This window comes from Serinus canaria, chromosome 5 (genome assembly GCF_022539315.1).
Source record: "Serinus canaria isolate serCan28SL12 chromosome 5, serCan2020, whole genome shotgun sequence".
NCBI classification, from domain to species: Eukaryota; Metazoa; Chordata; class Aves; order Passeriformes; family Fringillidae; genus Serinus; species Serinus canaria.
Window position 1 is genome coordinate 46505848 of NC_066319.1, and position 23194 is coordinate 46529041.

General features: G+C 39.6%; 1 protein-coding gene across 4 annotated transcripts; it reads left to right on the forward strand.

The window, feature by feature from the left end:
- Nucleotides 1-983: 983 nt before the first annotated feature.
- On the forward strand, nt 984-18782 carry GOLGA5 (golgin A5). 4 transcript variants are annotated; one of them, XM_050975326.1, is made up of 13 exons: nt 984-1119; nt 1695-2310; nt 4605-4829; nt 5910-6129; nt 6681-6804; nt 7868-8071; nt 9211-9381; nt 9920-10048; nt 11897-11995; nt 13601-13826; nt 14979-15087; nt 16009-16072; nt 17400-18782. In XM_050975326.1, exons 2-13 carry the CDS (start codon nt 1746-1748, stop codon nt 17478-17480), a joined length of 2217 nt encoding a protein of 738 aa, XP_050831283.1. In that variant the 5' UTR covers nt 984-1119; nt 1695-1745; the 3' UTR covers nt 17481-18782. The 4 variants fall into 4 exon arrangements, with proteins under 4 accessions (XP_050831283.1, XP_050831284.1, XP_050831285.1 ...); XM_050975327.1 differs by having other exon boundaries at nt 14982-15087; XM_050975328.1 differs by lacking the exon at nt 16009-16072.
- Nucleotides 18783-23194: the final 4412 nt, after the last annotated feature.

The window sequence follows — 23194 nt, forward strand, 5'->3', positions numbered from 1 at the left end:
TCCTGCTTGAGCTTAAGTCCTAAGGATGCCCAATGATAATTGATAATTCAGATCTGTAGGCACACATTTTGAAGTCTTTGACCTACAGAGGAACTCTTCATAATCTTTCCAAACATTGAACGTTCCCCTATGGAAGAGGATTACCATGACAAGATGTAAGGAAACTTCTGTAAACCAGGTAACAACAATCAGATAACTTGACAACAGCCTAGCAGTGAATTTAACCAGAGAATACTTGTAAGATGTGATCTGACAAGATAACAACTAGAGCTCTGGGGAAACATGGGTGTGAGTCGCCAGCCATGCATTCAGCATTACAATCAGGACAACAGGTCCTCTGTAGAGGAGGATCTGAAGTGGCAGGAGGTGTAAGTGTTATCTTCATTCACATTCTTGCTGATATTTCAGGCATGAGTAGAAAGAAACTCTGAGAATCAAGTGTGGTGGATAGCTGTGAAATGTTGGTGTAGAAGGTTGAGGAAACAAATAAAGGGGGATGAGAGGATGAACAACAAAACCTTACGTAGTGCTTTAAGTACATCATAAGTTACTTTATGTACACTTTAACAGCTATCCTTACTAAGAATAGCGTTTAAGGAAGAGATATAATAGCCATAAATCTTGAAATGGTTCAGGTGTTGCAGGTCACAGACACTGAGTCACAGATGACAGGGTAGGATGTTACAGTCAGAAGTATGCAACACTTGGGAATGTGGTTTTACTGGTGGGTTTGGCAGTGCTGGGCCAACAGCCGGGCTTGCTATCTATGAGCTCTGTTCCAACATAGACAATTCTGTGACCCCGCAGCCTTCGCAGTTCGGGGCGTGTCTCACCGCAAAGGTTCGGAAAGCACCGCCAGGGGACGCGCGCGGCCAGCGCCGCTCCCGCCCGCCGGGGGCGGGGCCCGAGCGCGCCGGGGGCGGGGCCCGAGCGCGCCGGGGGCGGGGCCCGAGCGCGCCGGGGGCGGGGCTACCCCGCTGCGCCTGCGCGCGGCGCCCCCGGAAAGGCGGCCACGTCTGCCGGAAGCGCTGGGGCTGAGCTGCCCGGTCCGCGGCCCCGCGGTGACCGCTGGCCCCTCACGGCTCCCTTCGGGCCGGGGCTCCCCAGCGCTTGCAGGAGGTGAGGCCGGGCCTGCTGAGGTTCCCGCCGCTCCTGAGTGGGGCCGGGCCTGGGGAGGGCGGCGGGCAGGCGATGCTGCGGGTGGGGTCAGCGGCCACTCTGAACGTCGCCTTGCCGGAGCTGGGGTAGAGGCGCACGCCCCTGCTGGGGTGTCGCAGGCCCGTGATGCAGTTGAAGGCATTTCCGCCGTGTTGGTGTCACGGGAGAGGCAGCGGGCTGCAGAGGTTGTGGGGGAGGAGATCCTGGCCAGAGCCAGGTTGGGAATTTGCAGGCCAGACGTGTAAGGCATAGTTGTTTTCCCTTTGTGATACTCTGTAGCAGCTGAAGATACCAGAAACTGATGCAGTGGTCTGATTTTAATAACCTTGATTTAAAGATCTAGGTTTGTCTGTTTTCCTGAGAAACTGGTTTGGTTTATTTCCATTAGTTACCAGAACAGCAAAATACCAAATAAGCAGAAGAAAAGTTTTATAATAATTACAGCACTAGTAGCTTAACACACCAGTTGTTTAGATAAACAGTACATCTTGCCTCAGCAGCAGCAATCTGATTTGTAATTGTTCTGTCTTTTGCAGTATATGGTCCTGAAATTTTAACTGTACAGAGCTCATTGACAGACACTCATCATGTCTTGGCTTGCTGATCTCGCTGGAAAGGCAGAGGATCTCCTCAACAGAGTTGATCAAGGAGCTGCATCAGCTCTGAGCAAAAAGGACACATCAAGCAGTGCAGTTTATGATAAGAAGAACTTGGACTCTGCCAATGAGTATTCTGAAGTACACCAGCATACTGGAGAACTGAAATACCAGACTTCATCCAAAGCAGCCTACATCTCCTCAGCAGCGGAAAATATTAAACACCAAAAGGCCACAATCCTGGCAGGAACAGCAAATATTAAAACAGCACGTAGGACATCCTTGGAGGCAGCTTCTACAGTAGAAAATGCTTCCACACCTAGAGCTGCCTCACATTTTGTGAGAAGAAAAAAGTCAGAACCTGATGATGAGTTGCTATTTGATTTTCTCAACAGTTCAGAGAAAGAACCTAATGGAAGGATAGACTCTAAAAAGGAGAAGAGCAAGGCACCTGTTCTTCAGAATCACTCTCGGACTTCAAGCATTAGTTCTGTGTCTACCAGTACACAGAGTGCAAGAACTACTGAAGATAATTCCATCAGGAGCCAAGGCAATGGTAGTTAAATAGTCTTGAACCTAAAGATATTTAAAACCCAAGAATGTCTAGGGTAAGGCTAGGTAACACATGAAACTTCATGAAACTTTTAATGATGATAATATGTCAGATGGTTGAGGTACAGCAGGACCTTTCAGGTTTTTCATCCCTGGGGCAATACCAGATACTGTGCTAGTTTGACAGACAACATAATGAATACCTAAATTCTTTGTGCTCTGGACCTGCCTTGTTGCTGCTGCTCAGCCTGACCTCTCTGAGCTGTGCTCTAACCTTGCATCAGCTCCACATGTCCCCATGTAGAAGCCCACGTGCTGCTTTTTGGTCTCTTGGGCCCCTAGCTGCTGTTGTCACTTGGGAGGGGAGTGACTTTCACCCACACAGAATGGTGTTGGCTGCGGCCCAGTGCAGTACGTGGGATGGGTGAGGTGTTCCCTGCTCCACCATGCAGGAGGGTGAGCTGGCAAACATGTTTGTCCTGCAGGAAGCTGGATGCAGGCAGGCTGGTGTAGAGCCACAGGCATGAAAGAGCCAGGGAGATAAAGCCTCTGGCTTTGCCAGAAGTAGTTCATGACTGCAGTCTAGATCCAGAGGCCTGAATGAGCCTCCAGGCCAGACAGTCAAAAGCTGGGGCTGGGCTCAAGTCAACCACACAAAGGAGAATGTGGTTGGGAAGTGTCAAGAACTTCTGTTCTCTACCAGACTGTCCCGTCTGTACTCCTTCCTTGTTGCTGTGCTACTTTGCTGTTATTTAGTTCAGAAAATTTAGGCAAGTGGTTCTGTTATTAATAATGTAGGTAGAATACTTTATTATTTGTTTAGTACTTTGAGCATGTAAAGTGTTGTAAATGCTTGTTTTTTACTTACTACATTAAGTATGCTGTAAAGTTTTAGACATAAAAAGGGATAATTTCCAAGCATGTGAATATTTTTCTGAGTCCATGGCTTTTTAGTAAGGTTTATTACTAAAAATAAATAGTGCAGATATGTCAGACCTGACTCTGCAGCCTTGCTAATTGGTGCCAAAGAAACATTTGTTTTGTTCAGTGTGGTTTGTTGAATTTTCTTTGTGGATTTTTGAGCAGAGTTTGCATTGTGGAGCTGCTAAATAAGGAAGAATGCAGTTACAATACAGGATTTGAACATGCTGCTTTCCAAAGTTCATTGTACAGATATATCTGTGTCATTTAAATATTCAGCACAGAATCTGTTAAGTATCTTATGATATATTAGCTAAAGTCAAAACCAGTTAACATTATACTTTATATATTGCCATGGTTATAATCTAATCTGTGCTATAAATGGCTCATTTCTTGTTTCATTAGCTTAATTAATCTATTGAGTTTTCCAGACAAAGAAATGAGCCTAAATGATTTCCTAAATTCAAAACTGTAAGTAAATCAAAGGAAAGATAATGACATTTCTTAGGATCCCTTTAATTGAAAAAAGGCTTGAGAAAATGTAGAAGAATTCTTCTGTCACTGCTGCTACTCATGGGTGTGGTGTTGCTCAGAATTAATAGTGTGCCCCCGTTCCCTGGGCTTGGGGTGTTAGGGGCTGTTGCAGTGCTAAGAAAAGTGGGGCAGCTTGGTTAATGATCACAAGGGGAAGTAAATATTCAGCAGTAACATGTCTGAGTTGCCTGTTTGTTTGTTCATTGCTTGCTATGTCATTTTATCTTAACATTGCTGCAGAGCTTCCAACTATCTGTGTGCTGGAACCAGGACTCTTACAGGGGCTTTTTAGCTTTCACAGCATTAATCCAAGATGTGTGTTGTGCATGATGGGAAAAGGCTGTTGGTTCCTCCTTCCCTCCAGGGGACTTGTTCATAATATCACTAGGAGTTCCTTTGTTGTTCTCTCTTTTTAAACAAAATTGGCATTGGCAAAATCTGAATGAAAACCAGAATGAGTTTGTACTAAAAAGTCCTGCAGTTAGTTGCCATGTATATTTAGTGTTTTCTGTTACTCTTCAGCTTCTGAGGACTTCTCTGAGCAGGAAAGTCATAAATAAAGTATTAATGGTTTGAAATCCTGAAGTTGCCATTTATGTAATAAGAAATTTTACAGCTTCTATTATGTTTTGTCTTGCATTATCAACAAAAGCATTGCATGATGCATGTAAATAGTTGTTTTGTGCAATCACTTTTGAGAAGCAGCTCCATATTCAGCATGAACTATTTTGATTTGTTATCATTGTTGTTCCTTAACCATTGATGCAGAACATGGAACTACTGCTTATAGAAAGGTAGTTTACAAACACATGCATTCATTCTAAGTTACATCTCTCTGTACAGAAACTCCAGACAGTTCAGACTCTGGCCTGGGAGCACAAGGGAATGATGGCCTGAAGGATTCATCACTAAGTGCAGTAACCAGCCCAAGCCTTTCAGCCAATGATGATTCCAAATCCCATGAGCTGTCCAACCTTCGCCTGGAGAACCAGCTGCTGCGAAATGAAGTTCAGTCTTTAAATCAAGAAGTGGCTTCATTAATACAGAGGTCCAAAGAAACACAAGAAGGTACTTCAGCTACAACATTAGCAATGTGCTAGTGAACTAGGAAACAATGCAGTGCTCTATGTATTTATAATAAAAACTTCCCAGGTGCCTTTGCATGTGTGACTTCCCATATAATGAGACAGGAGAAATTAAAAGACTTGTTTAACTACAAAGATACAATAAATATTGATTAAAATGGAGTGTTCAAGTTAGTTACAAAGCTTACATCTTAACAAAACACTGGCAGGAAATACCATGTTTAAAATACTTTTGCTGCATTTTAATGGCTTTTGCAAAATACTTATTTTTAAATTACCAAATTCCTTTGAATACTTCAAATTGACTACTTTCTGGCTGTAGTGGACTATAGTCTCTGGTGCCTAGAAACTGACAGTAAAAATATAAAATTAGTATTTTTAATATGGCATCACTTGCTTCTTCAAAGTTAAGTGAAATGAAAATATAAAACATGTGAGTACAAATTAAATGGTAAAACAGAGAGCAAACTCCTGCTGTTAGGCATAAAATTGAGGTACCACATTTTTTTCACAGTAACTGCATAAGCTAGATAATTTTTATATCCAATTTAAGTTTAATGTATGATGTTAGTTAGTTTAAGTGTAATGTGATGTTATGTTTAAGTTTTTATATCCACTTGAAGTTTAATGTGTGATGTTAGATTGAAAACAGAAGCTTCTAAGTATTCCAGCATTATCCATAACTGGTGTATTTTTCTGTTGTTTTTTATGTGACAGTAAACTCAAACTGGAATTAAAGTAGATGCTTTATACAAACGTTTCTCTTGGCACAGGGATATTTGACAGTAGGCCATTGAGAGGATGGAGCAGGTGAAATCTGTCATCCACAGTATGACTCAGAAGGAAATGTCTATTTTGAGATCACCTCCAAAATTTTCTGGGTTGTGCTTTGACAGCCAATCTGGCATTTGTTATTTCCCAGTAGCTTATAAATTTTCAGTTTTACTTCAACTTGGTTGTATTTAATTTTTTTCTTTAAGAAATGAGATAGTTACACCCTGACTGCTTACAAGACCTTGCAATATCTACTTCGTAAATTTCAGAGAAACTTCTTGTTTTGTAGAACTGAACAAATCCCGGGAGAAGGTGGAGAAGTGGAATGTTGACCATTCCAAGAGTGACAGGATGGTTAGAGAACTTCAGGCTCGGGTGGATGATCTGACAGAAGCTGTTGGTGCCAAAGATTCACAGCTAGCTGTGCTGAAAGTACGGTTGCAGGAAGCTGATCAGCTCTTAAGTGCTCGGACAGAAGCTTTAGAAGCACTGCAGAGTGAAAAGTCACGGTACTTCTTCATTTCATACTTTGGAATTCTGCAAATAGTAATAAGCTGGAAAAAATTGAGGTAGATAATTTAGTGTCTTCAAGAATGAAAAAATAATAAATTAATGGGGAAAGATTTGAAATTCAAGGATTAAAGTTTGCACTGAAACTGCTCTATCATAGCTGGCAGTGGGAACAGGACAAATGAGTATTAAATAGGGCATCTGTTGGTATCTGATTATTGAAATCTATTTTGTGTAAAGTATTTATGTTTGTGTCAGAGGCGTAAAGCTGAAGATCCCAAGAATTTTTTTTCTTGAAAAATAGGCTTGCTTATCCATAAATACACAGATTTTTCTGAACTTATCTCACTGCTGGGATGTGGATACACCAGAATGTAGGCCAGGGAGGAGAAGTGAGAGTCATTAACTCCAGGCCTCACACCTGGACTCTGTATGCAGTAATCTACTGGGCAAATTTTCAAAGCTGCTCTGGAAACTAGGAGGTTATAGTTCTACACAAAAAATCGCAATAGCTTGCTTCTTTTCCAATAAATGTGTGTCTCTATTTCAGGATAATACAAGACCACAGTGAAGGAAGCAGTTTACAAAATCAAGCCCTTCAGACTCTTCAGGAGAGGCTGCGTGATGCAGACTCTGCACTCAAGCGAGAGCAAGAAAGTTACAAACAAATGCAGGTTAGACATGAGTCAGGAAGACTTTAAGACTCTGGTTTTGAGATCAGATCCATGAAGTTCCATGTGCTCTCTTCTCCCTTTGATATCAGTACTGTTCAGGGTACTAATTGCTTGGAAGGGTGTGCTGCTGTCTGCTGCACTAAATACCCTTGAGATGCTCATTTATTTCTTATATGTTATTTTGAAAGCTTCATGAGTAAAAGTTTTTGAGGATTAATATTGACAGTTTTTACTAGGTTTTTTTTTTTATGCTAACTTTATGTTAATGCATGTTTGAAAGGTAAATCAGTAATCAGTTTTGTTTTCCATGGTGTGTTGTTACACAATTTTACTGTGAGATCTTAAGATGAAGGATCACTTCTGTGGTAAAGATGCAAGTATTAAGATGCAAGTATTATTAAGATGCAAGTATTATTAAGATGCAAGTATTTATTAAGATGCAAGTATTTATTAAGATGCAAGTATTTATTAAGATGCAAGTATTATTAAGATGCAAGTATTTATTAAGATGCAAGTATTTATTAAGATGCAAGTATTTATTAAGATGCAAGTATTTATTAAGATGCAAGATGCATGCATACTTGCATCTTTACCACTTCTGTGGTAAAGATGCAAGTATGTGGTAAAGATGCATTACTGATAGAGAATGTTTTCTATACTTAATTTGGCCTTTGCTACATATAATAGCATATCTGAAAATCTTTGAGAGTGTCTGTTTTGGTTTTTTTAAAGTACTTCAAAATATGTCATACTAAAATTGACAATATTTTTTGAGAGGCAAGCTTGCTTTTTGTTTGCTAAATAAATTTGAATAATAGGAAGATTGTTATTCCCTCACTATTTGTGGTGAGGGAAAGAAAAGCATATTCTTATTTGGATTATTTACCGCTTGGTTAAACAAGCAGAGTTTCTTCTCACGTAGCAGTAATGAGTCTTTAAGTTGGAGGTGGTAGATAGTAGGTGGTGTGCTCTGTGTAGTTGCTTTTAAACTTTCTTTTTTCCTTCCTAGGTTAAAGTTGAGGCTGTGTTTAAACACAAAGTGTTGTTTCTTTATTACTAATAGAATGAGTTTGCGGCTCGTCTGAGTAAAGTGGAAGCAGAACGTCAGAACCTGGCAGAAGGGATAACTGCAGCAGAGAGAAAGTATTTAGATGAGAAGAGGCGAGCTGATGAGCTTCAGCAGCAAGTCAAAGTAACTAAAAGCCACCTAGAATCTGCAAAACAGGAGCTGACAGACTATAAACAGAAAGCTACTCGCATTCTCCAAGTAAGCACTGTTGTGAAGAAATACAGTGTGATTTATGTGCTTAAACTGCTTTAAGGTGTTATGCTTCAAATAATCTTACCTGTGGTATATTTTTTCATATGACCTGTAATGTCATATGAAAAAATGTGTTCTGGGACATATCTATAATGATACATATATAGAATAGCTACCAGTCTGCCTTTTGTAAACTGAAGTTTATAGATAAGGTTATGGAATTGAAATGGTAGTTCAGGTCCTGAACCTGAAAAAAAATCCAAGGAAACCATTGTGCTTATTGTGCATCATCTGCCAGTGTGTTCCACATCCAAGAGTCCAGATAGATGAAACTGCAGGAGATGAAATCTACAATTTGTTCCATATCCAGTATTTTTGATTCAAGAATATTGCTCTGTTCTGCTTGGGGCTGAGGCATAGCATAGAATGGATACTTAACATGTAACCAGAGAATATTTTTCCATGTCCTGAAAGGTTGTTTGTGATTAACGTGATATGAACAGTGGCAAAATCAGGCATTTTGTGCCAAGTTCTGTACTATGTAAATTGTCAAAGATACCATGTCCAGATGTGGTTGGTTTGAGTCTTGTTTATAAATGTTAGCAAGATGTTGAAGATAGAGATCTCTTCTTAGAATAGTTAATTTAGTCAAATGTTCAAGGACAGGTTTTAAATCATCTTGGTAAATGCGAAAAGCCTAAAATCACAAGTCAATGTCAATGTAACAGTAGGCTGACTGAATAAAATTATTTATCTTCTTTCCTTGAAGAGTTACTGCTGTATTTGGTTCTTGATCTTGTTGGCAGGGAACAGAGGGGGTCAATTTTGTCTATAGTGTCTGTTGGTGTGCATCTTGTCTGTTTCAGTACCAAGAGGGCCAAAAATGTTATCCATGACAAGTTTAACATTCCAGGCACTTGTAAAGAAAAAAAGCTGCACTCTCCCACAGATAACACAGACTTTGAGTTAAATTAATCTTATGGCATACAGAAAATCAGAAAAATTATCAATATGGAAGCATTTTCGTTTTCAAATGTGTAGGGTCATTACTGGATAAAAGAACAGATAAACAAGTCATTATAGCATATTCTAGTTGAGCACTTTTTCAATACCGCTATAAATAATGTATTAACTTATTTTTTCAGTCTAAAGAAAAGTTGATAAACAGCTTAAAAGAAGGCTCTGGTATTGAAGGCCTGGATAGCAATACAGCAAGCACGGTGGAACTGGAGGAACTGAGACATGAGCGAGACACTCAGAGAGAAGAAATACAAAAGCTAATGGGGCAAATACAACAGATGAGAACAGAGCTGCAGGTAGCTGTGCCTACATACACCTGTATTTGCAGTTAGGACTGTTCTCTTGTATACTGTGGGTCTGTTGTTTCTGGTATTTATTACCTTAGTTCTCTCTTCCCTCACTCCTGTGTACTCCTTTTGAGGGAAACGTTTCTTTCCTAACAGTCATAGTGATTTCTCTAGCCATCACCTATATTCTTCTCTGCAAGAGCTACTAATCCTTGAAGCACTGTAATCCAAGTCATCCATGCCCATCTGCTGGCATAATGGGCTCAACACAGCAGCTGCATGCAAGCCCATTTTACACAGTTTTAGCCTGTAGACAGTAGAAAGGAAGAAGCAGAGGCTTTTCATGTTAAAAAAAAGTTTTTATTTTATTACTGTGTCACTAAAAATACTCTGTATAAAATCACCAAATGTAATTTATCCAATACACCCACACTTTCCTTTTCCTCTGAAGAAATATTTTATATACTACTTTTTTTGCTGTTACCTATGACAGATTTGCAGTAACATCTCAATGTTAGTGAAATGGTTATATTTGTGTTCATTTCAGGATATGGAGACACAGCAGGTAAGCGAAGCTGAGTCAGTGAGAGAGCAGCTTCAAGATCTGCAAGAGCAGATATCAGCACAAAAAATGGCCAAGCAGGAGGCAGAAGCTGAAGTAGAACGGCAAAAACAGGTAAGGAATTCTTGAAAGCTGGATCTCTTTTTAGGCCCCATGTGGTGTCATCAGAAAAGCATTTGGCTTAAGAAGAGAATATTTGGATACTTGGGCAGTGTTTGATTAATTTTTTGTCTAGTACTCCACAAGGTCAAGGAAAGTGCAGCCAAGATTAAGCAATGGTCAGGGCCTTGTGGGTACTGCTGATGATCAGAGACCCTGGTGAATAAACAGGACCCTAAGGGAGGACACAGAATTGCGTTTTATTCAGCAGAGAAACAATCAAACAACAGGGATATAGTGACAAGTGTAACATTTTTAATATCAAAAAACCCTAACACTGAAAGTGGCTATTGAGAATCTTCCTGTGCTCAATTAATACATAAGTTGTATCTTGTAAAACAATGTCATTGTAGTACCAATTTTAGCAGTAATTTATTTAATCCATTTGTTACTCAGTTCTGAATCTATTGTCTTTACTTCTAAACTGCTCTAGTAGACAAATTGCTGATAAAATTATGTTAATGAATTCTATCAGGTTGTGTCATCTTTTTGAGCAAATCTGCCTTGATTTAAGCAGTTTTGTGCTATAAAGAGAGCGGAGAAAAAAGGGAAACTTGTATTTCATGTGAACAAACTTATTATGCATTAGGAATTGGACAAATACTTTGCATGTTAAAAATTTCCCTTGTAAGAAAAAGCTCATGTAAAGGGAATTGATAATGAAGAAAGCACGAGTCCTCTGTATCTGCTAGGAACAATTTATCTTCTAGGATTATCTATCCTTTCAGAAATTACATTTTAATGGGATGGTTGCAGCTTGAACTAATTAAAAGGCAGAAGTCGAGGTCTGCTCTTGATGGGTAGCTGATGTTTATTATGTTAAAGCAGATGGCAGATTGTATTTTGTTTCTCCTGCCCTTCTGAGGAATATGCTTTAAGTCAATAGAAAAAGTGAGGTGAATTTTAAAAAACATCAGTTGTTGCAGAAACTGAAGTCTTCCTTTTGATGACACCCATTTACATGTGCTTTTAACATAATTGCTTGTGTTGATACTTAATATAATTATGGTCAGTTCTGTCTGGGAGTTGCTTTAACTATTGTCATAAGGTTTCTGAAACTGAAGATGGAAAATAAATAGAGGTGTTATTTTTTTGTGCATCTGATGATTCAAAGGAAGAACAGGATTATCTGTTTTCTGTAGTAACTGACAGCTGAAGTCATAGTGATTTGAAGATTGTCTTAATTTAAAAGATAAGCTTGACATGCCTATAAGGGGGAGCTAAAATAGCCACTAAATCATGAGAGTAACAAAACTTGACACTTAGATTTACTCTTCAGTAACTTTATTAGTTTTTTTGCTAATATTTCTTCTCCTTTCATATCTGCTATGTTAATTTATCCTAAAATTTAGAGAAAGATATATGTCATACAGAATTATAGATAGCTCTGCAGAGGGTTTTCAAACATGTTTAAGGAATGGTATTTTGAATTAATGAGTTTATTTTAGGAATACAGATACCTTGTAAGTATTTCGTAATTGTTACATTATGGAAGATAAAATTTTGGTCCCAATGGAACTGTGTAAGTCCTAGTAAGTGAGTCTAGATTGATATTTATATTAGGGCAGTCTCCACAAAAGAATTTAATTAGCCTTGTAGGTTGTGTCTTGATAGTCTGCTCTCTCTATCCCCATATCCCCCATCCATGACAGACATGTGAGTAAGATAATATTTCAGTTTGTATTTGATTGCAGCATATTGCTTTCTTGTGTTCTGTTGTGAAACTCTAGATAACTAGAGTTTGTCTCTAAAAATAGATATATGTATAAAATCTTTTATGTGTGATTGTGATAAATTTTATAGGAACTTCATTATACTGAAGAAGAACTGTATCGAACAAAGAATACTTTGCAAAGCAGAATAAAAGACAGAGAGGAAGAAATTCAGAAGCTCAGAAATCAGGTGTGTACAGAAAACAATTTTATCCCCTTTAGTTATGAAAACAGTGATAGGATCTATTTATTTGACTACACTATCCTGAAAAATTCTGTAAGCATTCTACTAGTGAGGTACAGTGTACTTGTTTTCAATAAAGAGTAGAGTTTTGAGAGTAGGGAATACAAGAAGGGAACCATGTAAATAGCCTATGTTATAGTTGTATGTGCTTTTATATAAAGGAGGGGGAAAATCAACCCCTGTCCCAGCTAGACCTGGTGGGGGGTGTTGGATCAAAGTTCTTCTCTTTTCAGACTAAAAACACTTGTTGGAGTTTGATTAGGTCATTATGAATTCTGCCAAGATCCTTGTAACTGTTCAAGTTACAAGGATAAATAAGTTGTATCCTTCAGACTCTGTGATCCATCTGGCCCACTGTTCTATCTTGGCCAGTGGCAGTAGGGGCCACCATGTGAGCCTGGCCACTTCCTTCACTCCTGTGTACCTGCTCATCATCAGCAGTTGAATTAGGCTTGTTAGTGTTTGAGTCTTTACTAAGTTCTGCTGTGTGGATGGACCTGTTTCCTTTGGATCAGTCTAATCCCTTTTGGAACCTCCACATACCTGTGAGCCCTCACAGTCTCCTTGGGCAGCCTGAAGGCATAGGCCCCATTCTGTTAAGTTACTTTAGCATAGTGAAAGTAAGCTGTTGATGGAGAAATTGGCAGTCTGGAGTCAGGTGTGGTCAGCTGAGCAGTTACAATGTCAGGATTTGGAAATGGTTGTGATGTGATACAGATTTCTTGAGCATGTTGGCAGATGAATTTTCTGGTGGTGCTGAACTTCAGAACTACCTGCACCTGCCTCTGCCTGGTTGCAGGCACCTAGTTTGTATTTTGGGTATCTGTAATTCCTGATGATTCTGTTTCTTCATTAATGAAGTTACATCTTTGTGGGATATGATGCCACAAGGTGGCTGAGGTCCAGGGCTGGAGGAACAGATGAGCTATTGCAGATATGACAGATCTGGTGATTCCCATGTGCTTGAATTATATTCTGCAAATTGAATGACATCATCCATGTCAAACACATGATCCATTTGCTGGCTGTGCAGTTTCTATTTGCTAGTACAATCATGTTTTCTTCCTTGGTGCTCCTCAGTTCTTCTGCAACATATCCTGCATTCTTCCCATTTCATTCATTGCTTTCCTGTAAAATGGCATCAGGTCTCCCTATTTGTACTGAGTGCTTCCTTCCTTGTGTGAAAACATTTTTACATACTAAGTTGAAAGTGTGGTAGCCAGGCTGGATTCTCTTGCTATTGATTGCTATTTAAACAATCTCTGAGGCATAACCTCATTGTTGTGATCAAATTTAGCCTTTTCATATGATTATATGTGGAAAACAGAGATACATTTTTGCAAAGAGTTTCTTGTGTAATGTAAGCAGTTAGCAACTGCTGAAATTAGGTTTCCTCACTCATCAGTGATAGTTTTGATGGCATTATCCTGTAAAAATTCTGCTGTGGAGTGACTTGATTCTTGAAAGCTTAGGTTATTATAGAGCTTTGTAATATGTCAGTTGGTTGGAGTTTGAATTTAGAATGATTTTTTTTTTCCTTGCTTTTTTTAGCTGACAAACAAGACTCTAAGCAGCAGTAGTCAGACAGAATTGGAAAATCGGCTTCACCAGCTGACAGAAACACTAATTCAGAAGCAAACCATGTTAGAGAGCCTGAGCACAGAGAAAAACTCACTTGTGTACCAACTGGAACGGCTCGAGCAGCAGCTGAAGGCTATCCAAGGCACAAGTGCCAATGGACCTTCCATTAACATGGCAGGCATTGATGGTGCTGAAGGTAAACCAGGGAATACAATATTTAAAACTCTTCTCTTTTCTTCAGTCCAAGCTATTTTGTTTCCTAATGCCTTTCCCTGAAATCTGAGTTTGTAAGGAAAAATAAGTGCTGAAATTAGGCCACTTATTCTAGAGACCTTCTCTACAGCAGCCAGTATAATAAAGTTAACCAGAGGCTATTTTTTGTGAGCAAATGACTTCAGTAAATTTAAAAAAGTAAATTTAGTCTTTAATTCTCAATACTCTGGCACTGTTGGAATAATTCTGTCACAGGTGCAAATAAACTTGTATTTTGGGGTTTAAACTGAATAATAGAAACAGGATTTAAGTGTTCTCTTGCAAAAAGGGTTTGGGAGGAGAGTAAGAATTGAATACTTCCTTTTGAGAGTTGATCCAGTTGAAATTAATTTCTTCTTTCCTAGCTTTCTGTTTTTCTTGAAAAGCAGCTTAAAATATGATGGTTCTGATGAGGTTGGTTTGTCAGCCCTGTATTTCTGGGACAACCCCAGCAGTTGATCCCATGTGTTGAGATGTTACTTTTCAGAGTTAAAGTTTGTCATTTTGTATGTATGTTAAGTAGCTTTAAAAGCAAGGGACAGTCACCAAGAGATGTGAAATAACAGTCCAGACTTTTTCTCTGCTTATCAAAGCTGGAGTTGTTTGTAAGTAACTTCAGAAAGCTGAATATTAGTTACACAAAAGTAACATCATCAGTTTTTTTTAATGAAGTTGATACATAGTAAAAATGTAAATAAAGGAAAAACTTGTTGAATGTACAAGTTAGTGTCAGACATGCTAATAAAAGTTTCACTGTATAAGAGTAAAAACATTTGAAACTGTGCCAGTATCCAGCCCATCATTTTATACACCTAATAATAGTTATTAGGTGTATAAATAATATATATATATGTATATAATAATAGTGACAGGATGGAATTGAATATCAAGATATCCATTTGGTAAACTAATAAATTTTAGAAATATACTAAGTTGAAGCAAAGTTTGACTTGACTGTAAGTTTATCAAGAATTGATGACGCTACAATCATATTGAGCACTATTTGTGTATTATTTATATATGTGTTTGTTCCATACTGTCAGTTTGTTTTATTTGACAACAGCTTGTGTAACTGCTTGCCCTTGTTCCCATCCAGCAGGGGCCCGTCTGCGCAGTGTCCCCGTCCTGTTTGGGGACACAGACACCAGCGTGGCAGGAATGTACGGCAGGGTCCGCAAGGCTGCCAGCACCATCGACCACTTCAGGTAAGGCTGAACCCAGGGAATCATCTGTAGTCACTGTCATCCTTCTACAGGGTTCAAGTGACACATGTCAGTGTGTGTTACTCCTTTTATGAAGGGAAAGGGTTAAAATAGCACAGCCAAAGCATGGTATAAAATACTAAGTATTGAGCCACTTCACTTGTGCTTTCCTGTGACGTTAATGTTCTTAAGAATTTGCAAATTATTGCCAGTTATTTAAATAAGCTCTTACAGATATTGGTGTGAGAGGTTCCCTGAGTTATGAAAAAATATCTAATCAAATTTATTGCACCCATTTTCTACACTTTTTACTTTCAGAGTTTTTGACTGTGTCTGTGATAAACTGTAAGAGTGCATTAGTGGGGAGGTATCAGCTGTACTCTTTCAGTCCTGATGAAGACAAGATTCTGCCTTCTAAACCAATGCAGCAGATTACCTTGGACGATAATCTGTTGAAGGAATTAGTAAATGAAAGTAATTCTGGATCCTGCAATAAATTTGCTTTGATCCTTTTCTGAGGAGTTAGGTGAATTGACAGTATTCACAGCAAAGGTCTGCTACAAAACTTGAAACAAATACCAACAGAAAACAAAATTTGATAACACTTCTTAGTCCTTTGAAAGCAAGATGCCTTGATAGAAAGTCCTTAGTGCTTCCATGGTACTTGAATTTCATTCTGACAGGATTTCTGTGATTGGGAAAAAATTAGGAGGGTTTTATGGTCTGAATTTTCTCACCTCACTTAATGTTTTGAGTACATGAAGTAAAATTCAAGACAACAACAAAGCCTTGTGTGTATTTGAGAAAATTCAAGACAGAAACAAAGCCATAATGTTTGAATTTGTGGTGACTGAGATGAGAGTAATGAGAATTTATTGCTCAGTGTTAAATTGTGTGTTTTGTTTTCTCTTGCTACCTGTGTAGCATTCGGCTGGGAATCTTTCTGAGGCGATACCCCATAGCAAGAGTCTTTGTAATCATTTACATGGTGAGTCAGCTCTCTCCAGTGCAAGATTTCTAGAGCCAGTTTATTTGCCAGTATGTCTTCAATGGAAAGACTGATGCTCAAAAGGCTATCATTAACAACTCAGTGTGGGGTTTTGGAAAGTGGACCAAATAATGCTTTTACAACAGCATTTTAGAGTCATGTTGCTTGGCAGTTTTCAGTTTTTCCCAGAAATTCTTAGTATCAGTCTTAAAGACACTTATGTAACTACCATTTAAAGGCCTGGGAAAGTAGATTCTAGTAGTAAAATATGGAATAATGGTGACCAGTTGCCATGGTTAAGCTGCCATGCCTACATGCATTGCATTTAGGAAAATGACTTTTTTTAGAGGTTTTTAAATATTTGACTCTTCACTTTGGTGTTTTTTTTTGGTGGCTAATGATCACTCTTCTCTAGTAGCTGAAAAAAAGTATCAAGACAAGTTTTTCTTGGTAGACTTAAACAAATAGTAGAAAACTGCTCCCCCACATCGGGCAAAACTGTCAGGCTGGCAATTGCTAGAAGTGAAATGCCTCCCTTATCCACTGGAGGGCAGGTGCCTGTCAGCTGCAGGGACCCGTGGAAAGGCAGGCTTTGCAAAAAACGCTGAAGACTTCTGCTGCCTAAGCTGCAGTCTGAAGGGAAACTTGATGGTGGCTGTGCAGGAGCTGGGCAGCCAGTGGCAGTTACCCCTTTTCAGCTCAAATCTTGACCATGACTACTATAACTTGAATTTTTAAAAATATTTTTTAAATAAATGTGGGTTATATATTCCTTTTTGCACTCCAGGCAACTCCTATTCTAATTGGATAATTTCAGCCAAATTTGAATGAGAATTAACATTCCTACAGAGTTCATAAAAATGCCTCAAATCAGTGCCTGCATTAAAGAGAAGGAAATCAGAGCTTGGCTGGCTTACAGTCTGGTGCCAGCGAGTTGGCACAGGAGTGGTGGCTTACCAGTCACTCGAGGCACATCACATTGTGTGCTGGCTGGGGACTGGATATCAGAGGGAACAGCTGAAGTTGCTGTGGCTGGGGAGAAAAGAGAAACCAGACAACCCAAATCTGTAGGAAAACAGGCTGGTTTATTTTTGCTGCTTGTGTAAAGTCTTCGGTTTTCTGTAAATAAGTTCTTCAGAATCTGATATAGCATTTCAATGTTCAGATGCCAATTATTTTTTTAGAAGTATCTGATTAGTAGAAAAAATATTTTAATCAAAATATTTCCACAAAACAAGTTCTATCAGCTCTCACTGGGAGCTCTCCTATTTACTGTTGCTGTGGATGGTGATTGTCAGTGCTAAATTTATTTATTTTCTTTTCCCAGGCCTTGCTTCATCTCTGGGTTATGATTGTTCTCCTTACCTACACCCCAGAAATGCATCATGACAGTCCCAGTGGCAGGTAGACTGAGACAGGACCATATGCTGTGCTAATGTAGTGTGGACTGGCAATGCCTTTGAATTATAGTCCTGAAACATCAGCAGACTTTCCTCATGGTGTTTTGGAAGGATGAAAACCATCATGCCTGATTCATCACTACCTTTCAAATACATGTGTAATACTATGTAGCTTTTTCAATTTACCTAAAAGAGCATCACTTCCCTGGAGAAATGAAGCTGTTAAGCTAAGCTCTGATTAGCCTTTACATTTTATGTAGACCCTCTGATGGTTAGAGTGAAAGATAAGGCCTGTTCTGCAGAGGATGCAAGGAATTCTGAAATTGCAGATGTATCTGGTACAAGTTGTTTTAGGTCGTACTGGATGTAGGCTATGGTCAGGTAATGAACTGTATTTAGCATTTTGAATAAACTTCTTTCTGGTTTCTTTCAGTCTGCTTTTGCACTTCTGTTTTTAACTTTGTACATAATAAGCTTTTCCTTAACATAAACTGGAAAAAGGAAAATGGATTGGTGCAATATATTTTTGTAAATAAGTTTAAGAATAAAATATTATGCATTCTTCTTAGCTTTGTACTTCTAGTGCAATAGATGTATCTTTCCTACCAACTGATTAGTGGGGCTGCCTGTTTAAAGGCTGGTATTTTAGCTTTATTAGAGAAAGAGAGATGGGTTTTGAGAAGGAAGGTTTAAACTGTTGAGAAGTAATGGTGTTTCTTTTTGCACTTGAAATTTGTATATTTTAACTGCATTTTCTTATACCTCTCTCATTAGTACATGTCTTAATCAGATCTTATTGAAACATTTATTTTCTAAAGCTTTGGGTACTTAATTAAAGCTATTTCTATGTGAAATCTATCAAAACATTAAAATTTCCTCATGTCTAAACACTCACCAAATATACTAATAACCAAACCTCATCAAATATTTATAGTAAAACCCAAAATACCAAACCTACTGTAGAAGTTCTGTTGTCAGATTGTGGCATTCTGTTATCATGAATTATCAATGGACAATCACAAAAGGTCACTTTCTTTCCTTAAGAAATTTCTTGGGTTTTTGTGTGGTGCTCACAGCTGGGTGATGAAAAAATGACTGCAAGCAATTTGTCACTCTTGCTCTTAAGGATGTGGCTCAGTTTTTATGTGGCTTGCACAAACAGCACAGGGTCCTGTGCATGAAGTCTGTCACGCTGGCTCCTATGGAAATGTTACAGTGGACAAATGACTGTATTGCTGCTCTGATTCAGATCTTGCAGAGAAAACTGAAATGTTTGGATAAACTGAATAATAAAAGAGCATTTATTCTAAGTTGTGTCTGCCCTCTTTCACGTTTGTTGCACTTTGCATAATTCCTGTTGCCTCTTTTCCGTTCTGGTACTGAAGCCCCTTTTGAACCCCAGGGGGAGCTGGTTGGTATGGAAGGAGATCAAGTAAAGGACCTTTGCACACATTTTCTACACACATCCAGTTTTTTCATTTAAACACTTCTAAAACACTGAATCTTTGAATATTTCAGTATATTGTGATATTTTGGGGGGAACATTATTAGTGGTATAAATGCCTTAGAGCTTTATATCTATTCTCACTCCCTCTTCTGGTTTCCCTTTGTGTGTGTGTGTGGTTTTGGGTGGTTTCATTGTTTGTGGGGTTTTTTTTGGTTTGGTTTTAGGGTTTTTTGGTTGGTTGTTGTTGGTTTTTGGGGTGGATTTTTTGTTTGTTTTTGTTTTGGTAGGGTTTTTTGGGGGCTTGTTTTTTTGTTTAGATAACTTCAGAGCGCACAGACTCTTTCTTTTTAGTGAAACTTAGGGAAACTGTTACAAAACCCTTCATCATAGATTAATAGTCTTTTCTTCAGTATTCCAGACTTTATGGTAGAGATTCCACAGGGGTAAGCACTGGAAGATTTCTTCAAACTTTTGCCTATTGAACTGAGCTCTTGTACTCCAGTATCTGTTTAGGCTTTTGTAGTGTTGGCCCTGTGATGAGGCTGAGGATAAAGCCTTTGACACGAGGCACTTGAACAGCATCAGCCCTGTGTTGTGGACAGTGCTGAACAGTTTCAGAGCTAGACAAAACAGAACTACTCCACAAAGCTCTTGTTCCAACACTAGAATTTCTGTCCCACAGTTCATTGCCTGCACAGATGCAGTGCAAGAACATGCCAGACCATGTGTTGGAGTCTCTCTGAAGATGTGTCACATTTTGAGTTGAAAGCTCAGATGTACTTCCTGCCTGCAGTCGGTGGTGTTGGTCCCCAATGTCATCTGTGGAGATTTGTGAAGTGAGCCACAGCTACAAGTCAAAGGTGCCATCAGGACACCATTCTGACAAGCAGCTCCTCATGGTGGTGCCTTTCTCCTGGGAGGCTGCCTCACTGAAAAAATGGCTTTGCAGTGAACAAGCCTCTGGTAGCCCCTTTCCCAAGAGGTGGGGAGATATTCCAAGTGCCAAGTCTCTTCTTGAGGGACTATCAAACTGCTGGGCAGTTGAACCATTCCCACTTCAGTGACCAGAATATCACTTTCAGGGTTTTGAAAATATTTTGCAAATGCTGACCCTGTCTTTCCACACTCTGTAGCCCAGCACCCAATATAAAAGGTTGTCATGACACAGAAAACAGGAATGTCATTTCCCAGCTGCTGTTTCTCACTGCTTGAGAACACAATGGGCTATATGATGTTTGAGAAGTCTAGCTTTATTTCCTTCTTTCCCTCCTTCCAGGACAGAAACTGCTCCAGGTACTAATCATACAGTTTGACAGAGTGAAAATGATGAAAAATGAGGAACAGGGTTTATAGAGAGCTCTGCATTATCTGTTTGTTTGCCCCCTCCCCATTTGTGCCCAGTTTCTGGCTGTGGTCACAAGGACAGAGTTCATCATGCTGCCTTTTGGAAGGAGGTGAGGGGAGCTGTCCCCTCCAGGCTGGCTGCAGACAAACTGAGGGGGAGGGCAGGAGCTGCTCAGGTGGAGCAGGCTGCAAAGGGAGGCAGGAATGGGAAGTGAGAGCAAAACTACTCCTTCCCTGATACTCTGCAGCCTAGAAAAGGCCTGTTTGTTTCAGACTCTGCTCATCTTGGTACGTGTTCAATTAGGCAGATGTACTGGGAGACAGATTTGGGTTTCTGCAAAAGAGGGCTTTGTGTGCATCCTCACAAGCCCTTGTGTGACATCAAACTCTTCTTTGCCACCTTGGTTTGCTGATACCTGATCTGTGCTTTGTTTGCTGTGCCAGGTCAGCCACATGTACACTAAGACCCTGTGCAAAGGAAGTGACTTTATTGCTTGGTTGCAGATAACATTAACAAGGGGGAAATCAGAATTGGACTGTAATTAATCTGCTAATGCCTTGTCAATATAGATGAGAGACATATTGCTTTACCAGAGAGAATGGATTTCTTTGCTGGACTGCAGCCTGATTATAAGATTTGACATTAATGTGTTGGTAGATATTTAGCAGTGAAACTGCAAGAATAATACAAAGAATTCCTAGGAATTTCATTTGTATGTTATCTTCCTGCCCCACAGCTTGAGTTTGAAAGCATTGACTTGGAAACAGGCAGGCAGATGTCAGCAAACCAGAAATTGTGACAGATGAAGAGCAGCTCCCAAAATTATCTGCATTATTCTAACAGGCATCTATGTGCATGCCATCACACAAATAATCCTCTTAGATACACAGTTTCCTTTCAGAAATGCACTCACTAATTTCATCTCTATTTTAGGCTACTTAATATTGGCAAAACTGGATCCCACCACTGCATTCCACAAATAGTGGAATAATCTTTTGATTTCCCCCTACCTAATGTTGCCTCCTGGCAACACTACTTGAATTAAATGCTGTTCAACAAGGAGTTACTGCAACCTGTTTGAAGAAAGTGTCTGATACTCCAGGCAGCTCAAGGAGGGATCATGAACCAAAGACTGGATCCAAGGCTTAAGTAAATCACGATGTGCAAAAAGATTGGGCTGGGACACAGAGACACTTCTTCAAGGTGGAGGAGAAAAACCAAAAAATTGCTGATTTATGATTGCACACATTTACTTGTAATGAGGTAAAAAGTCTGACAGGTCAAATATCATAAAAGAGACTTCTTGTGAGAGAGTAAAAGATAATAAAAGAGGAGCAATAGCCTTTTTTTGCCATTACTTGGGCTTTTCTAGTCAAGAATCAGGAGCATGGATGAGTGTTTTGCTTAGAATTGACCTTTCCCATGCTGAATTTTAGCTTTCATTCAGGGAGATGTTGCAGGTGCAGGTTTTCATGTTTGCATGTTCAAATCAGGCAAATTACAAAAAAAGTATTTTGAGTCCATATTCTTTGAGGAGAAACTGAGGAGGACACAAATAAGTGAAAGTCTGAGTTCTGTAGCAGCAAAGGGATGGGCTCCAGATGTTCTGCAAAATCAAGCATGTGTGTTTGGCAAAGGTCTGTGATGAGAAATGGATGTTCTTATTTGCTGAAGTTACCAAAGCTGAAATTAATCAACTGCAGCAAAATAACTGATAGGATACAGGGAAGATCTGAGCTTAGTGGAATGGGATAGAGTGAATGTTGATTTTTTTCCCCCACAAAAGGAGTCTATTTTGGCATTCATAGTAAAAAGAAACATCAAAGACAGCACCTTCTACACTTTAGTGCTAATACACTTGATGTGTTTTCTCAATAGCTTATAAAAAATTATCACCTTAACATTAGTGTCTTGCTGCAACCTGGAATGGATGCAGTCTACATATGCAAATTCAAGCAATAATTATCCTGAATTGCTCTATTAAAAAAATCAAGAAGCTTTTTGAAAGCATTTGTGTTGATATCTTTAGTGACAAGAAAACATGATTCACAATTAGTGTTTAATTTGTAATTAGAAAACACATTCTGCTCTGAATGAGAGATGGGAATGGCACTTTTCTGCCCAAACAGGTGGTTAGCTGCTCCACAAGATCCCTGCCCATGAATGTCCCATCTCCACTGCAGCCTTCCAGTTTCCCTCCTGCTGCAACAACTGGGGAGGCTGCACAGCTGCTCAATGAAACAAGGAGCAGAAATTGGTATTTCCCCAGTTGTTCATGCTGATGTTCAAGGCTTCCCTCTACAATAAAGCTAGTTTAGCTTGAATTGCCAAGTGGATATGCAGATTGAGACTTTCCCAAGTGGAATCTCCAAAAAACATATTTATGCCCCTGAAGGTTAGAGTCTGGGGTTGTTTTATTACAAAGCCTTGATTCTCCTGGGCCCTATTATCCTTGTGAACCATGACTTTGACCTCTATGGGACACTCAGCTGGCCACAGACTGTTGACGTACAAACTTTGGTAGCCCTTGCTTCCCAAAAGCAGTCCATGTTTTGCCTTTGCAGAGCTGTGTGTGCCCCCTTTGTCAGGGGTGGGGGGGGGCACTGTGGGCTGCAGCTCCATGGCCCTGGCCCCATGGAGCCTGGTTTTCCCAGGCTGCTGCCAGCACCCTGCAAGTGTCCCCATCTGCAGCCACGAGGAGGGACACATCTGCCCCGTGCCAGGCAATGGGATATCAAGGACCAGGACACACCTGGTTCATCCTGGTGTGTGTGGCCAGAACACCTCACCTTGCCTGGGGTGTCTCACAGCATATGGCATTTCTGCAGGAGAGCAAAAGGGAAAGTTGTCCAAAATTCTGCTTCCAAGCCTGCACAGAAGCAGGGTTGCCTGTGGAGAAGGTGGGAGTGATGCTGCCTCTGCCACCAAGC

Bases quoted from the DNA above. Each gene is read 5' to 3' on its own strand.
- GOLGA5 (XM_050975326.1), top strand. From the start codon at position 1,746: ATGTCTTGGCTTGCTGATCTCGCTGGAAAGGCAGAGGATCTCCTCAAC. The intron at 4,830-5,909 runs GTACTTCAGCTA...CTTGTTTTGTAG, and splicing joins GTCCAAAGAAACACAAGAAG to AACTGAACAAATCCCGGGAG. The intron at 6,130-6,680 runs GTACTTCTTCAT...TCTCTATTTCAG, and splicing joins CTGCAGAGTGAAAAGTCACG to GATAATACAAGACCACAGTG.